The sequence below is a fragment of the Microtus ochrogaster genome, chromosome 4 (genome assembly GCF_000317375.1).
Source record: "Microtus ochrogaster isolate Prairie Vole_2 chromosome 4, MicOch1.0, whole genome shotgun sequence".
NCBI lineage: Eukaryota > Metazoa > Chordata > Mammalia > Rodentia > Cricetidae > Microtus > Microtus ochrogaster.
The window spans coordinates 46665227-46681878 of record NC_022011.1 but is presented as its reverse complement, the minus strand read 5'-3'; the positions used below and the strand labels follow the sequence as shown (position 1 = coordinate 46681878).

At 54.2% G+C, this 16652-nt stretch overlaps 2 protein-coding genes across 6 annotated transcripts in view; one reads left to right on the top strand and one right to left on the bottom strand.

The window, feature by feature from the left end:
* Positions 1-1203: 1203 nt before the first annotated feature.
* Crat (carnitine O-acetyltransferase) lies at positions 1204-15032 on the bottom strand. Of its 2 annotated transcripts, none has more exons than XM_005346128.2 (14): positions 14465-15032; positions 12015-12278; positions 9450-9568; positions 8281-8334; positions 7631-7796; positions 7311-7485; positions 6625-6803; positions 6121-6221; positions 4744-4863; positions 4529-4651; positions 4298-4433; positions 3863-3925; positions 2677-2814; positions 1204-1960 (listed from the first exon to the last, which is right to left on the bottom strand). In XM_005346128.2, the coding sequence occupies exons 1-14, from the start codon at positions 14489-14491 to the stop codon at positions 1745-1747; spliced, it is 1881 nt and encodes a 626-aa protein (XP_005346185.1). In that variant the 5' UTR covers positions 14492-15032; the 3' UTR covers positions 1204-1744. The 2 variants fall into 2 exon arrangements, with proteins under 2 accessions (XP_005346185.1, XP_013201499.1); XM_013346045.2 differs by having other exon boundaries at positions 12015-12218.
* Positions 15033-15183: 151 nt separating this feature from the next.
* The window catches only part of Ptpa (protein phosphatase 2 phosphatase activator), a 50509-nt gene continuing 49040 nt past the window's right edge, over positions 15184-16652 (top strand). The window contains exon 1 of one of the 4 annotated variants that reach the window (XM_026778868.1): positions 15184-15444. In XM_026778868.1, the coding sequence (XP_026634669.1) occupies positions 15414-15444 (31 nt within the window). In that variant the 5' untranslated portion in view covers positions 15184-15413. The remainder of the gene's footprint in view (positions 15445-16652) is intronic. The other 3 variants (XM_026778867.1, XM_026778866.1, XM_005346125.3) reach the window with 3 other exon arrangements.

Sequence of the window (16652 nt, the reverse complement as noted above, 5' to 3'; positions counted from 1 at the left end):
TCCACAGAACAGTCTTGAGGACTGGGGAATATCTGCCCTTCACAGTGGTTCCACGGTCAGCATCGCTTGTACTGTCTGCTTCAGTGTGTACAGGTGGCCAGACACCTTGCAGGACTGAGTGAGCACAGGCTGTCCTGAAGCAGGTGGTTTCCTTTCCTGGCAGGTTATGCCAAGGTGCACAGCCGCACCCTCTGGGTAAGGGGCTATGGGAGGTCACCATGGTCCTCACATGGTGGAGGAGGGTAGAATCTTAACAATTAGGACTTCTGACTAGTAGTGACCCCAGGAGAAAGGATGTATCTTGGACTTGAAATTGTTGTCACAGTCTTTTAAGTTACAGTGAGCCCTGCCTGGGCTTCAGCTCTTCTCTGGGGCCACACCCTGAGAGCTCCTTTCTGCACACCTGCTGCCCTCGAACAGCTCGTGGGTGTGGTGTGAGACTGCGCTGAGCTGAGACCTTTAGTTGTGCCATTTAGTGGCACAGTGACATTAGCTCTTCTGAACAGGTTTCATGGGAAAACTGGTCCATGCCACAGGGCAGGTGACACACAGGTCAGTCAGGCCATGAAGCACTTTCTTCACAGATGTGACAGCCTCTCAGGCCTGCATTCCAAGCACATGTGTACCCAGGGTCGTGGGCAGGATCTGTACCCTCTAGCAGGTATCAGGGCAGGGGACAATCCATGGCTCTGAGCTGGTGGCTGACTCCCTAGGCTTTTGCCTCCAATGATGGGGGCCCTGCTTCACTAACCTTCCTGATGAGTTCAGAGCAGGAGCTGCACCGGCTTTCAGGTCTGTAGCATCCCACTAGCTATGGACTTGGGAAGCCAGGAGGAGGGTGCTGTAGAAATAGACCTACTAGCCGGGCGGTGGTGGCACACGCCTTTAATCCCAGCACTCGGGAGGCAGAGGCAGGCGGATCTCTGTGAGTTCGAGACCAGCCTGGTCTACAGAGCTAGTTCCAGGACAGGCTCCAAAGCCACAGAGAAACCCTGTCTCAAAAAAAAAGAAAAGAAAAGAAATAGACCCACTAGAGACCCACTAGGGTCTAGCACCACCCCTGGTGAGGACTCCTGGTTTCCCTGGGAGTGTGCTGGCCCACTGGCCATTTGGACAGCAGCCCTCAGAACCAGAGACAGCTAGGGTGGCAAGGCCAGGTCTTTGGCCTCTACTTCCCCCCCAGCTGAAGCTCGTCTTCACCAGCACTTCTCTTTATTGATCACCTGGAATATTCACATATGAACCATGAATGTAGTTCTGGACAAGCTGAATGGAAGCAAGAAGGCTGGGGCAGGAGTCACCAGAAAGAGCGCAGCAACTGGGAGATGGCACCTCGAGGTGGGTGATGGAGGCGAGGCCTCAGGGGGCCGAGAGCCTCAGCGTGAGATAGTTCTCTGAGTCCTGGTCCTTGGGCTTTCATAGGTGACACATTTCAGCTTGGCTGTGGAGACGGTAGTGACTGGCCAGGGCTGAGGAAAGGGGCTCCTCACAGCCCCAGCTCTATGAGATGGGCTAGCCTGGTTCCCTGGGGCTCATGGTGGTGAGCTGAACTCAACCCTGGCACTTGGACTATGGCAGATGCTGAGGACAGGACCTGGAAGGCACTTGGCTTGGACCTTGGGGCCCTGCTAGAGGTTTTCCCTGGCTCAGTCAAATTGGAGGGCACAGGAACCAAGGAACAGCCATGGCAGGTGTCCATCCCAAAGAAGGCGTGGTTGTAGTACTGGCAGGCCTTGGCCTGGGCTCAGAGCTTGGCCCTGGGGTGGTTCTGTAGTAGGCTGCGCATGTCCAGCAGAGCTTTCTCCAAGTAGTGAGCCATGCGGGCAGCGTTAGTCTCGGCACAGCTGTTGTAGGCCGACACGGAGAAGTTTATATGGGCTTCCATGGGGTTATAGCAGATGCCATATCCATCTGGGACCACAGGGCCGAAGAACATGACGCAGTCTGTCTTGGCAGGCACCTGAGGACAGCAGGTTCAAGGTTCTCATGGCCAGGCCTACAGTGGCCCTCCTGCCCCTTGGTGTACCAGTCTGCCTCTGTATCCACTCCCCCCAGCTCTTTCCTTTTCTCCATGGGGTGAGCTTTCCTTCACATTCCTAGAGAGAGCAGTGGTGCCCCTCTGTGCTCCTCTGGCCCCCAGCACTGCCTCCCAGCTTGTGCTCCACAGATCAGGGGAGTTTCCTGGGACTATGGCTCATCCCCAGCTGTGTCCCAGCACTCAGCACGTGATAGTTGGTATTGATCAGGGAGTCATTTACAAATGGAACCGATTCTCTGAGAGGCCTAAGCCTTCCCATCCTTGTCACAGCAGTGTCCCCACCCTGAGCTCCTGCTTGGGAACTCAGTTGCTTTGGCAATGAGTCTATGGTGACCTGTGTGGGCCACATTACCCCTAAGGTCCAGCTGCCAGTGGGTTCTAAAGGTTATTCGTATTTTATATATGTGTATGCCTGAGTGTGTGTATGTGTGCCACATATATGTGTGTGCCCACAGAGGCCAGAAGACATCAGCTAACCCGGAACTGAAGTTATAGGTGGTTGTAAATAACCTGATGAGGGTGCTGGGAACTGAACCTGGGTCATCTGGAAGAAGAGCAAGTGCTCTTAGCCATCACTCCAGCCCCTGCCAGTGGGGTCTACTAACCCTACGCTGGGGGCACCTAAGGCGGTGGCCTACCTGGCTGGTAGAAAGGTTGAAGTGCATAGCAATGGCATAGGAGGTATCCATGAAGATGTCGGGCATGCTCACAAGGTCCTCAATGGCTTGCAGCTTCAGACCCAGGAGGTGCCGGTCAAAGGCCTCCCCTCGGATTGCCTGTGGGAGGGGGAACTGTAAGAGGTGGGTGCTGCAGGGTCACATCCCTGCTCTCCTCAGGAGTCTGTGGCACTGGTCTCTCAGAAACATGAGGTCAAGGTGTCCAGGTAGAAGAGCCCTCACCTCCCAGATGGGAAACTAGGACCATAGAGGAATAGACAACTGGCCAGGGAGGCAGAACAGTGCAGGACTTAAAACATAAGCTTTTACCAAGTGGTGGTGGATCACACCTTTAATCCCAGCACTTGGGAGTCAGAGGCAGGAGGATCTCTCAGTTTGAGGCCATCCTGGTCTCCAGAGCAAGTTCCAGGTCGGCCAGGGCTACACAGAGAAGTCCTGTCTTGAAAACAACAAACCAAACCAAACATGAGCTCTGGTAATGAGCGGTTGGTTCAGTGTCTGCGTGTAAGATGAGCAGTGTCTGTGTATGCCATGGAACAAGGTCAGGTGGGGTTTGCACTGTGTTTAACAGGGCAGCGTCTGTGCGTGTGGAGTAAGACGGGGCAGTGTGCCCTTCGTATGACAGGCAGTGTCTATGTGTGCCTTGCTTGTAGCATGGACACACTGTACCTACTAATGCTCAGACCACCACCTGTCCAGCTGTGGCCTCAGCTGCTGGAGAGCAGGAGAGATGCCATCTGCTGGGCCATCAGGGAGCGTGCACAACACGAGACCGGAGGGGAGGGCATGTGCTCAGTGCCATCATGGAACTGGGACAGGGCAGTGGCTAGGTTGACCCTGGTTTCACCAACTTTCAAATTGTAATATTAATTACTTTTTAAATTTATTTTGCATGCATTGGTGTTTTATCTGCATGTATGTCTGTGTGACGGGTGTTGGATCCCAGTTACTGACAGTTGTGAGCTGCCATGTGCTGGGAATTGAACACAGGTCCTCTGGAAGAGCAGTCAGTGCTCTTAACCACCAAGACATCTCTCCAGCCCAGCGATATTAATTTAAAATAGTGAGATTCCCAGGGGCTCCAGAGAACAGACAGACAAGCAGGGGTGGTAATGAACAGTAAGGAAGGAGAGCAGGGCTCACTCACTCGGTCAGTGTAGGCTCGGTGGGCCTGCACGGCCTTCCGAAGCAGCTCCACCTTCTGCTGCTCCTGGGGGTGGGGTGGAAAACAGGAAGTTGAAGTGCTGTCCCTCCTCTCCCTTGTTAGCAGTTTGCTCTGCACCCAACACCACAGCAAGTACTGAACCACCATGGCCTCATTCTCCAGAGCCCAGCACTCGCTGCTGATGTGAGTGGACAGAGGGCTGGCCGGCTTCTCTTATGAACAGATGGAGAGATGGTTTCGCCTTGGGTGCCAGGAAGCTCAGAACTAACTAAATTCATGGTTCCATCTTCTGTTAAGTTCCCTTTGCCCACCTTGGGGCTGGAATACCATCGGGGCGCAATCCATTTGCACAGAAAGGGTGAAGAGAAAAGGAAGGATGATCAGCACGACCTACCCACCCTGCCCCAGACCGCTCACCGGCACATTGCTGTCATCCATGCTTTTGACAAAGGCCAGTGAGTCTGTGGAGGCTGAGCGGATGGTGTCAGTGCGGCCCAGGTGGAACATACGCAGAGAGGCACTTTCATACGTGGCACATGCCTGTCCATAGATCCTGGATGGGAGGTGGATCTCAGTATGGCCCCTCTCTACATGGCTGCCTGAAACTCCCCTCCCCTCCTCCTCCGTGGGGCAGGTGATCAGGTGCACCTGTAGTATGCCAGCTGCAGGGCTATCTGGATGAAGGCGTCAGGGCTTAGCTTCTCTGACTTGGGGAAGTCCTTTCCAAAGTGATGGAATACCAGTATGGTGATGTCCAGGTCCTGGATCATGCTGGGGTGGAGGTGCAGGAGGCATGGGTGAGAAGCAGGCACCTGGCAGCCTTGTGGCTGGCCCTCCCCGACAGGACGCAGCCATGCACTCACATGCTGATGTTCTGTTTGGCTTTCTCGATGTCGTTCTTGATCTCAGGGGTTATGTTGAACCGCAGCTTCTTGGGCATGGGCAAGGGCACCATAGGAGATCGCACAAGCTCAGGCTTTTTTCTGCGTGGGACAGGGGGGCTTTAGGCTCATGCCAGTGTCACCGAAGCCCCAGTGCCCCTAGGACTGAGGAGGGGAAGATGAGTTCCTGAAGCTAGGGGTAGGAGGTTCAGAAATCCTGGGTTAGCTCTTGTGAAGACTGACTTCACCCCAGCTTTCGAGATGCCTGGTGGAAGCCAGGTGTGGTAGCATATGGAGCGTCCTGGCTTCGGGGGCAGAAATGGGTGGATCTCTGTGAGTTTGAGGTTAGCCTGGATCACTTAACGAGTTCAAGGACAACCAGGCTATAGTGAGACCCCGTTTCTTTCTTCTTCTGTTTTGTTTTATTTTTTTATTTTTTGGTTTGTTTTTTTGAGATAGGTTTTCTCTATGTAAAGCTCTGGCTGTCCTGGAATTCACTCTGTATATCAGGCTGCCTTAAACTCACAGAGATCCACCTGCCTCTGCCTCCCGAGTGCTGGAATTAAAGGCGTGCATCACCATTGCCTGGCTGAGACTCTGTTTCAAAACAAAATAGAGACCATGGGTCTGGGGAAAACAAGAACCCTGTCTAAAGCTACAACGCTAGCATATACAGAGCCAGAAGTAAATTCAAAGCCAGGTGTGACTAGAAACTACAGCCTCTGCAGCAGCAATTAAGGCTACTGGCTGCTCTCCTCTTTACTCTTTTTGTTTGTTTTTTGGGACAAGGTTTCTCTGTGTAAACCTGGCTGTCCTGTCCTGGAACTCACTCTGTAGACCAGGATGGCCTAGAACTCAGAGATCCACCTGCAGTTAAGGGCACGTGCCACCATGTCCTGGCTTGCTCTGCTCTTCCAGAGGTCCTGAGTTAAATTCACAGCAGTTGCCTGGTGGCTCACAACCATCTACAGTGGGACCCAATGCCCTTTTCTGGTGTGCAGGCACACATGCAGACAAAGTACCCATCCACATGGAATACATAAACAAAATTTTTAAAAAAATCATCTAAACTATGTGGTAGTGGTAGTACACACCTTTAATCCCAGCACTCCAGAGGCAGGCAAATCTCTGTGAGTTCGAGGCTAGCCCGGCCTACGGAGCAAGTTCTAGGACAGGCCCCAAAGCTACAGAGAAACCCTGTCTCGAAAAACAAACAAAACAAAATCTTCTAAAAGAAAGAGAGAGAGAGAGTGACTGACTTCGGTGAAAATGAGAGTGAAGTATCTCCACAGGCTAAGTCTGTCACCTGCACACCGCCTGCCATCGGGAACTGGGGAGTGACGCTGTAAGCAGACTCACGTGTACTCAATGACATGGTCCACAAGAGCGACAATGGGGGGCCCTTCTGCAGCTGCATGCTCATAAACCATCCCACAGGATCCATCTTCTGCCACAATGAACTGTGGAGAGAAAGGGCCCATCCTATCAGCCCTATCAGATCCTTCGGAGAGTGGCTCTCTGGGTGGGTTTCACAGGAAGGGTCCCCGAAGCCATCTCCTGTCCCTGCGCTGACAGCAGGTCCTCAGAAGCACACCACCGCAGCAGCGCTGCTGCACCTGCGCTATGAGGAAGGCACCCCCAGAGTGTACCACTCTGTCTCTGACATGCTGAAGGGTTATGCTGGGGGTGTTGGTGGCATGCAGGCCAGGTAATAACAGGCTGGTTGCCCGGTAATTACAGCAGCATCCCCAGCCTCCTTTACAAGCAGGAGGCTGGGGACACTGGGCCTAAGGAGGGGACCGAAAGTCGAGAGCCTCAGTGAACCAAGCTTTGGGGTTGTGGCCCCGCCAGGTCCTCACTTGCCTGCAGTGTCTTGTCGAACCAGCGGTTGCCACTGTTGAGCTTGCTGCCACCACCATGCAGCATCTGGCCTGCTACATGGTTGCGGTAGACATCGTCTGAGACTCTGGGCACTGGCTTGTCCAGGCACACAGTGAAGATGCTCTTCTGAATGGAGTTTACCGACTCCCGGTTTACTTTGTCTGTAGTTGGGGTAAGCATAGAGAGCCTCAGAGCCTGCTGTTTCCTGCCCTGAGCAGGATGGGGAGTTCCCCACCTTTGGGGCCACTAGGGCATGCTTGTAGTTTGGGATGTATGCTCAGAGCTTTGCCCTCAACAAAGTCCTACCAGTATCCCCACATACCCCAAAGGGCGGGGCCCAGCTCCTGGCATACTAAAGACACAGAAGCCAGGGTCACATGGAGAGCTGGTATGGAAGCCTATGCCCATGACTAGTATGGGATTTGATGAGGGTGGTTCTGAGAGTAGAGGGAGTATGGAGAAGGGCACCTCAGCCACAACACTTGTCTAAATCCAACTTGCTACTTCATGGGAAGAAACTGGCCTCACCAACCTGAGCCTTGGTTTTCTCATCTATAAAATGGGCCAGTAACATCAGCTCCAAATTGAGAGGGTCAATGAAACAGTGGCTGCCCCAGCCTCATGTTGGATCTATTTGGCATGTAAGGAAGCCCCTGCCCTGGAGGCACCTTTGATGAGGGTGTTGTAGGCCTTGGCCCAGGTGTTGCGGTGGTTAGAGGTGAGGATGCCAACAGGCTCTTTGTTGGTTTGCAGTGATGAGTTCCAAATTTTCTCCAGCTGCACAAAGATCTGATCCGAGGTGAGGGGCGTCCCGTCACTGTGGTACACATCCAGCTCGAAGAACTGTGAAGCCAGACGTGGAGGAGAAGGGGCCTGGGTGATCTCAGGCTGAGAATGCCCACCAGCCTCTCCTGGCCTTGGCTGCAGCGGAGGAGCTGGAGTTGGGCTGGGAGGAGCTGTGGCCCCTCAGAAGGGCAGTGGTGCCCACCTGGTAGTTGTGCACCACGGTTATGTGCATGGGGGGCTTCTTCGTCTTTAAGAAATTCACCACGGAGTCCTGCTTGGGGCCCGGCACACGGCAGGAGGACAGGATCTGATAGTACTGGTTCATGCACAGTGGCTTTCCCCCCAGGAACTCAGCTGGCAGGGTCTCGCTGTGGGAGGACACAGGGAGGGGCCGCTGGGCAAGGGGATGGGGAAGAGGCTGGGACAGACAGACACCTGCTAGTACTACTTGGAACTGGGTGAGGGGCCTTCTCTTTAGCATGAGCAGGAGCCAGTAGGGTATAAGGGTGTTTTGAGGCCTAAACTTTCTAAGGACTAGGGCCCTGTTTATGAGTCACTCACAAACTCCCCCCCCCCACTTCTGAGCTTCAGATCACAGGCATCTGTGATCAGTTTGGCTGGGATGACAAGGTCACCAAAAGTCCCAGGAGCGAGAGCAGAAGACTTAAATGTCCTCACACTGACCACTGTCTTCAACCCTTTCCAAGGCTGGGCAATAGGAAATGAAAATGACATGTGCCAGCTCAGTGCCCGGGCTGACACACTGAAGTCCAGAGCCAGAGCAAGTCAGGAGCAGCTATGGTATTAGACAGGTGTGGGCAAGGTAGTCAGGGTGGGGGCGGGGCTGCTCACTTGTCAATCATGGACTTGAAATCCAGCACACCCTCGATGAGTTTGGCAGCGAACCTAGGGGATGAAGTGGAGATGTGAAACTGTGTGGCCATCCAGTGGAGAACCTGAGTAGGAGGAGGATCAGCCAAGGGCGGGACCTACGGAGTCACTCCTCCACCCCCTCAGTGGACTGAGGCCTGCCAAGTTCAAGGTGCCCACAGCAGTGGGAGGCCCTTCTGAGCTTCTTTTCATCATCTCAGGCGGCAGCGCTGTATCTGCCTGGGAGAGGACCTGGAGGGACCTGGGTGCTCATCAACAGTGGCACACACTATGGCTAGATAAGGGACCAGTGATGACATCCACCAAGGACCTGAACCACGGTCTCAAGTAGTCATTATGTGGATTTGCTACCTTAGTGAGATAGAGAAGGGCCCCCTCCAGGGTCCACGTATCCTGCTGCTAAGCCCTTTTCTCTTTCTGAGTCTATATTTCCAGGTCACTGCTGTCAACCTCTTCCTCCTTGGATTATCTGGGTTTAGGAAGAGGGCTCATACCAACTATTCCCCAGTGCCTGAAGTCATCTCTGGTTCCATGATGAGCTGGCTGGAGTTCCCAGGCTGAATCCCATCCATAACCAGTAGGCACTGGTCCCTTTGTCATTTGTGCGAGTGCACTGCTAGGGATGGGATCTAAGACCTGACGCATGCTAGGCCATCATGCAGTCACCCAACCACTGAGCCACACTTCTTTCTTCCTCTCCCTCCTGGCTTCTCTCTATTCTTGCCCCAGTCTCTTTAAGAGAAGCTGGTGGCAGTAATGAGTGGCAGGCTCCTGGAGATCCCTGCTGCTAGTATTTTTATCTCGGGTAGAACTGGAACAAGGGCCAGGGCAGGTGACATGGCTGAATGTGGAAAAGGGGACTGTGTATAAAGGTCACGGTGTGGTCAGCTGAGCAGAGTGGGAGGGACTCAGGGCAAGGTTGGAGGGCGAATGGCTCCAAAGCCTTTAACTCTTAACTGAGTTGTGCCCATGGGAGAGGGTCCCCTCATTGTTCTGAGCTTCAGTTCCCATCTGTAAAAGCACTGGGCCAAGGCCTTTCCAGTTTCCTACGGAGAGGACTTGAGGGTTCTAGAAACCCACAGGGCCCTGACCATTGGCACTGACCAGCCTTGTGCCAGTCTGACACTCACCGGAGCTGCCCCTGCAGATCCACGAAGTCCTGCTTGGGCAGCATCACTCCTGGGCTGGAGCAGATGACCACGGGCTGGCGGTACTGGAGATAGGCTGTCTTGAGCCACCACTCAGACAGCTGGAAAAGGACCAGGGCTGATCAGTAGAGCACAGGTACCTGGTTCCCCTTCTTCCCCAGGTCTAGGGACCTAGCTGGCCCTACTGTCCTTTGGCCTCTCTGCAGGATGTCTCCTAGTCTCCTAGCAAATGCTCAAGTTCACAGTACCCTTCCCAGCCTCCTACCCAGGATCTGTCTACACAGTACACAGCCCATCTTTATGGAGTGGCCAGCCTGTGGCATCAGGCCACTCGCCCTGGGCCCTTAGCAAGAGGGAAGGGAAGGTGACTTGCCACAGGCTGGGTAACGTGACTGTGCATCTCAGGGTCTTCCTGGGAGCGGCTATGAGGACCTGCCTCTGGTCTACCTCTCTAGGTCACAGTTTCTTCATCTGTAGGAAGGAGTTAGACAAGGGCTACCTCTTGGCCAGGGGCCTTCACATCACAGGGATTGCAAGGCCCTGGCTACGGTTGAGAACTTGGGAAGAAGGTGCCCTTTGGCAGCAGCAGCAATCTTCAAGGGTGCTGTGAGTGGAGAGTGGGAAGCTTAGCTCTACTCAGAGTCTTTGGTTGCGAAGATTCTGTGGCTCAACAAACTCAGAAAGCCACTAGACCCCAAATCTCTAAGGTCCTTTTGGGGCCAGCATCCTGACTTCAACAGTCCAAGACCCTGGCCTGTTAAGGTTCAGCAAGTGCTTGCTCCTGCCAACTTTCACCTACTTCCTACTTTCTACCCAGGGCTCTAGACTCCGCTGAGGCCCACCCATCCAAGGTACTTCCCAATTCCTATCCCAGTCAGCCCAGATCTGGGGTTCTCCCTCCATATATTCTGTATCTACAGATCCATCCAGCCTAGGTGGAGAATTTGAAAAACAAAAAAATGCACCTATACTGAACACATAGGTCTTTATTTTTTGACAATTATCCTTTAACTATGCATACTTATTTAGCAGAGTTTGTGGCATGTTAGATATACACCGGATGACTCAGGGTCCACGGGGGCAGTTATTTAGTGACACAGAAACACTGAACGACCTAAGGGACTTGAACATCTGTAGATCTTGGTATCTGCAGGGCCATGGAACCAATGCCCCAGGGATACTGAGGGTGACTTCCACCCAGCTCAGGCTGTCCCTCCCCTATAGCCAGCTTCTTCCTTGGGCTTCATATTGGGACCTTCTTCTCCCAGTTGCTTTGAAAGGGAACTTCCCACCCACCAGTCCCACTGCATCAGCAAATGCTGTTGAGTCCTGGGCCTCATGACTCCCTACCTCCGTGTGCCAGGCCATCAACATCTTCCTCTAGGGGAAGACGTTGGCCTCTTCATTGCCTCTGGCTCCTGCTCTTGCTTTCTTCCTGGCAGCTGGAGCTACCTTTTTTTTTTTTTTTAATTTTGTAACTGCATTTTTTTTTTTTTTTTTGGGTTTTCGATAAAGGGTTTCTCTGTGGCTTTGGAGCCTGTCCTGGCACTAGTCTTGTAGACCAGGCTGGTCTCGAACTCACAGAGATCTGCCTGCCTCTGCCTCCCAAGTGCTGGGATGAAAGGCGTGTGCCACCACCGCCCGGCTTTTTTTTAACTTTTGTGTACAATGTGATTATAAAAATATATACCATATACCAGTGTAGCTGTGTTTTGGAAATTGAACTAATCTGACTGACTAGACACAGAACCAGGAGCTTGTACAGCAACCCCAGGGTGACACAAATCCTTTGCTCAGGCTGTGCCACCAAGCTCAAGTCTACATTCCTTCACCCTTTCTGTCCATCCTGCTCTGAACACTCTGGCCCAGGCTCTGACCCCAAAGCAGGCCATACTGTTGCTACCTATGCCCTCAAATCCAACACCCTCTCCCCTTGTCCTCCCTTGACAGACAGTGCTCTCCGTATCTCTAGCTCTCTTCAGCCCTGGGACAGAAACCCAGGCTCTAATACATGCAAGGCAAGTGCTATACCACAGAGCTGCAACCCCCAGCCAGCATGACCTTTAAACTCCATGTACAGGGCGGCGGCAGTGGTGGTGACGCAGGCCTTTAATCCCAGCTCTCGGGAGGCAAAGGCAGGCAGATTTCTTTGAGTTTCAGGCCAGCCTGGTCTACAGAGCAAGTTCTAGGACAGGTTCCAAAGCTACACAGAGAAACATTGCCTTGAAAACCACAAACAAACAAAAACCAAAAAAAAAAAAAACCAAAACCAAACCAACCCATGACGTCACCTACTGATTTACAATCCTGTTTCTACCCTTCTCCCCCTCCCCCATGACTGAACATCAGCTCTGAGGCTGCAGCCTGGTCCTTCTTGCCCACCCTGCACTTGCTGATGGTAATTATTCTGCCAAACAAACAAATAAAAATTCCAGAACAACTGGTATGGGGAGACTGTGGCATGCAGCCAGCAACAAACAAGCTGAGGGGTGCTCTGGAGGGCCCAGGGCCCCTGGGAGAATATGAAGATACTGCCATTTCACTTACCCAGTTCTCCATTTTCTTGGCCCTGCGCTCCAGTCCCTTCTGCAGGCGTTCCCCTACACCCCCTGAGGTCTGAAATTCGTCCACCAGTCGCTTGGTGTGGGCCCACTCTTCTTCACTCACGATGGGCTGCAGTGCCTTGAGGTAATGGTCCAGAGACTGCTGCAGTGGGGGCACGGGCAGTCTTGGCAGTGCATCCTGGTGGGCCTTGAAGCGACCAGAAACCTTCATCAGGGAGAAGGGCTTGAGGAGGCCCAGGGGCTTCACCTGAGGGAACCAGAACAGCTTATTCATTCTCTCAGAGTGAAGCTCAGCTCTCCTGAAACTACAGTTCTAGGTGCTTATATGCCATCCCTGGGGCAAAGACAGCTGAATGGGTGGTGTCTTCCCTGGATGTCCATCCCTCCAGGTAGAGGAGTCCCACCTCTCAGGAGCCTAGAGGTACAGGGAGGCTAGGAAAGGGCGGGGGCGGGGATGAATGACATTGTTGGGGTGGCAGAGGTAAGGGGGCCTCACACTTATCAGGATGCACAAGACCCATTATCCTTCCTATCCTGGGCAGATAAGTTAGTCAGCTGAGAGGTGGCCACTGGCTCTCTAAGCAGAGGTCCCCAACTTTCCCCCCTCCCACCCTTTCCAGTTTGAGAAACAGGAAGGAATCGGAAACAGGAGACTCAGACAGTGACAGCACTTCTGGGTGAAGCTTTAGGCTCTGGGCTTTCTCTTCACTGTGGGGTGATGATAAGGGGCATGGGGTGGTGAGGCAGCAAGAGAGCGGAGTAGCCTGGCATGGAGGGTGAGAGGTAGCAGAGAGAGAAGGGGGAGTCCAGGAGCCTCCGGAGGTGGCAGGAAGCGAGGCAGGCAGGTCCCAGGCTGCTGGCACAGTGGCAGGCAAGCGGCAGAAGCTCCATTCCATACCTTCTCTCTCTGCTGCTCGTCCTCCATGGCAGGACTGAGGATGTGAGCCCTGACTGTCTGCCTTGGCTGGATCTCTAAGCCTAACTGCACTACCAACTGGATGAGCAGAAATTAGCAAGAGGTAGCCACCTGCCCGGGCTGGAAAGAGAAGACAAGATCCACACTTTAGAGCTGAGGAGCAGCGAGGCAGCAGCCAGGGATGTGGTGGCATCTAAGGCTGCAGCCGTGGTGGCTACAGGGTCGCAGCAGCTACGCCTTCACTTCTCCGTAGCTGGTGAGTGGGCTGGAAGTAGGCACTGGAGTAGGAGGAAACCTGGGACTTTCTCCTTTCTTCTTTGGATGGGCCCAGTGCCAGGGAGGCAAGCCAAAAGGTATTAAAAATCCACCTGTCAAAATCTCCGTAGATCTTTTTGATGTGGGAAAACTTGGCTGGAGGGTGGAAATAGCCTGGCTGCTAACCCGTGGCCCTGAAATCAGTCCTGTTTGGGACTACGCAAGGCAGAAGACGACAGGAAAGGGTGACTAGTGGACAATGATTGCTACAAACCTGTTTCCCTTCTAGGCCCAGGGGCTTTTGGTGGCCACCCTCTACCAAAATCTGTTTTTTATTTGTTTGTTTTTTCTGAGCTCTAGATCATTCAGGTTGCGATCACAAGTGTGGGTGTGGGTGTGTTGGGGGCTGGAGTACTTTTGGTATGAATAATAAACCAAAGGACCCTCGTCTGGATATTGGGCTAAATTGATAAGCAGAGCCGTGGGATGTGATTGTCGTCTTCTTGCTACAGTTTCGCTAGCATTAAAGTGATTGTACCAGTACGGTGGTCCCAGAGGATGATGTAAAAGCAGTCTGTTGGGATGGTGTACAGCTTTGGAAAAGGGCGAGGCAGTTCTCAGGTGCTACTAGGACTCCTAGAAGAGCCTTGGTCTGAACTGTTATGGGTACCTTTAGTTGCCAATCCAGTGTCTGAGATGGAGACACAGATTGCAGCCATACAGATAGTTTGAATCGGAGAGAAAAGGAGCTCACACCAGGACAGCAGCATTGGGGAAGGAAGGCGAAGGGCTGCCTACCAGCTCCTTGCCATTCTGTTCCGGGGACTTTCAGTACAAGTCTCCACCTTAGTTCTCTTAGTCACATACAGTGGGGGAGGGTGAGCACCTGATGAACTCAAGGAGAATGACCAACTGGGTAGGCTTGGAAAAGTGGCTCTGGTGGGGGCAAGGGCAACCGGGCCTGAGGCTGAGTCCTAGCCAGGAGCTCCAGACTGACGTCTGAATCAGAATACCCAAGAGCATGAAGGAGGAGCGGGATGGGGTGTAAAGATGCAAAATATTTGAACCTAGGCTTTTCTTGGGTCGTTGACAATGAGCACCAGAGGTCTCGGGTTCGATCCCACCCCTCACCTGGTCGCTCTACTCTGCCCACCATGCAGATGGCACCCTATCAGTCGGTGTGGGGATTCTGGACTGTCATCTCCCTACAGCCCGCGGCCCGCCCGCCTTCCCCTGTCCCGAACCTTCCCGGGCATACTCACTACGGTCCTGGCAGCAAAGGCCAACATCGTCCCAGCCTGTGTGCGGACACGAGGTCCGCTCCGCCCCTCGCGCTGGACAAAGTCTGTGCCTCTAAGGGGTCAGTGGGTTCCCCTCTCGGGCTCTAGGTTCAAGGTCACCGAGTCACCGCTGCCAGCCAGGAGAGGCGGCCCCGCGCCCACCGGGCCGGGCGGGCGGCCGGTGGAGCAGGACTCACGGGGCGGAGCCTCAGCGGGTCGCGGTCCCGGGCCGCTATCCGCGAGCCGGGGGCAGGGCCAAGCCTGGACGTGGTCGCGGGAGGCGGGGCCTGCGGCGCCGGGGTCTCCGGGTCAGCCGTTAGCAGCCAGCCCCGGGGCGGCCGTCTCGGGTCCCAACGGTGGCCAGAATCCAGCTCGCGCTCTCCGCCTCCGAACGCCACCTAGGCTGTCGAGGCAGTTGCGGACGTCCAGCAAGTCCGACTGGTGTCCTTGAACGTCACTCCTCGAGTTGCAGGAGAACATAACTGTGTTGGCAGGGGACGGTCTCAGGTTCTTTGGGCTAGGCTCAGTGCCATTCACAAAGATGACAGGTGGCCTTGCCCCGCAAAAATATGGCTGCCACATCCACCCACCCTACCCTGAAGCCGGACGCCCCGCACAAACATGGCGGCAGCACCTGCAGTTGGCCTGCGGGCGGCAGCCGTTAGTGCGCATGCTCCCGGCGCCCCGCACTAAGATGGCCGCTGCCGCCTGTCGGCGGGGCGGCCGCGAGACGGCAGTTGCTGAGCATGCTCCCTCAGTGCCCCGCACTGGCATGGCTGCTGTCTTCACGAGAGTGACTCTAATTCTCGGCTTCCGGTCGTAGCCGGTCGGCGCTCATTTCCCTTCTGGAAGCTTAGTGGAGCCGGGGAAAGGTGCGGGGTGAACGCTGAGCGGGAACTGCGAGCATCCGCGCCGGCTCCTAACGGAGAAGATGGCTGAGGGCGAGCGGCATCCGCCGCCAGGTAGGGCGGTTGGAGGGCCCCGGCCTGCGGGTAGGAGAGGGGTGTGGCTGGGGGGGGGGTGGTTCTCAGGAGCGTGAGGAGATGCAGAGGCGTTAGAGGCGAAGCTGCCGGCCTCCGGGGCCGAGGCGGGTGGCGGGGAGGGCGACCGGACTTGGAGAGCCCGGGGCTGTCCGAGGGCCGGGCAGGGCAGAGCGTGCTGGGGTGAAAGATGCCTGGGGCCGGGGTGAGGCGGAGTCTAGGAGGCTGCCCTCTTTATGAGACTTTGCTCGAGTGGGCCTGGGCCTTGCTCGGACGCCAGCTTCGTCCATGCCCTGCCCACCCTGTATCACCGTCCGTCCGTCCCTCCCCGGGGTTTCAGTATCTGCGGAGTCAAGAGAAACTACCCTTGGTGTCTAAACCACTAATTTAAAAAGGCTGTTTGTGCAAGATGAGCGGGTGGGTGTCATCACCGTCTTTGACTTTTATTTACGCGGTGCCTCATTGTAGTTTATCGCAAGGAGAAGAAAGCTGTGTACAGACCCTGTGCAGTTAAGAAGGCCTGGAAAATTCTTAGAGAATGAATAGTTTGGCTAAACACAACTCTTGTTTTGAAAGCGTTTGATGACCCTTCGGCCACGCTTCATATTTTGTGGTCCCAAAGAAAGTCTCAGTTGAGAGAAAGCGATGAGCACAGTGGACCTCAAAAGCAGACGTTTATGCCCAAACCTCTGTGGATGTGCCCTAATGAGTTGGGGGGGGGATGACGGCAGGAGCTGGGAGCTACAAGCTGGCGGACTCATGTTGGAATGAGGGTCCCCGAAGACAGGGAAGCGCTGGAACGTGTGCACTGAAACAAAACGAAAGCCTTGGAGGGGAGATCTGTGACTTCTGGAAAGACACAGTCTCTGGGAGCAGCCCCTTTTGAAGTCTGAAATAGTATTTATGTATTTGAAGGCAGGGTCTCACTCTATATGTGTAGCCTTGGCTGTAGACCAGATTGGCATCACTTTTACAGGGATCTGCTACTTCTGCCTCTGAGTGCTGGGATTAAAGGTGTGTGCCATCATGTCCAGAGGAGTTATTTAATTTCTAAAATCAATTTTATCAGTTTTAACTTATGTTTTAGAAATGAAATAGAGCCGGGCGGTGGTGGCGCACGCCTTTAATCCCAGCACTTGGGAGGCAGAGGCAGGCGGATCTCTGAGTTCGAGATCAGCCTGTTCTACAAG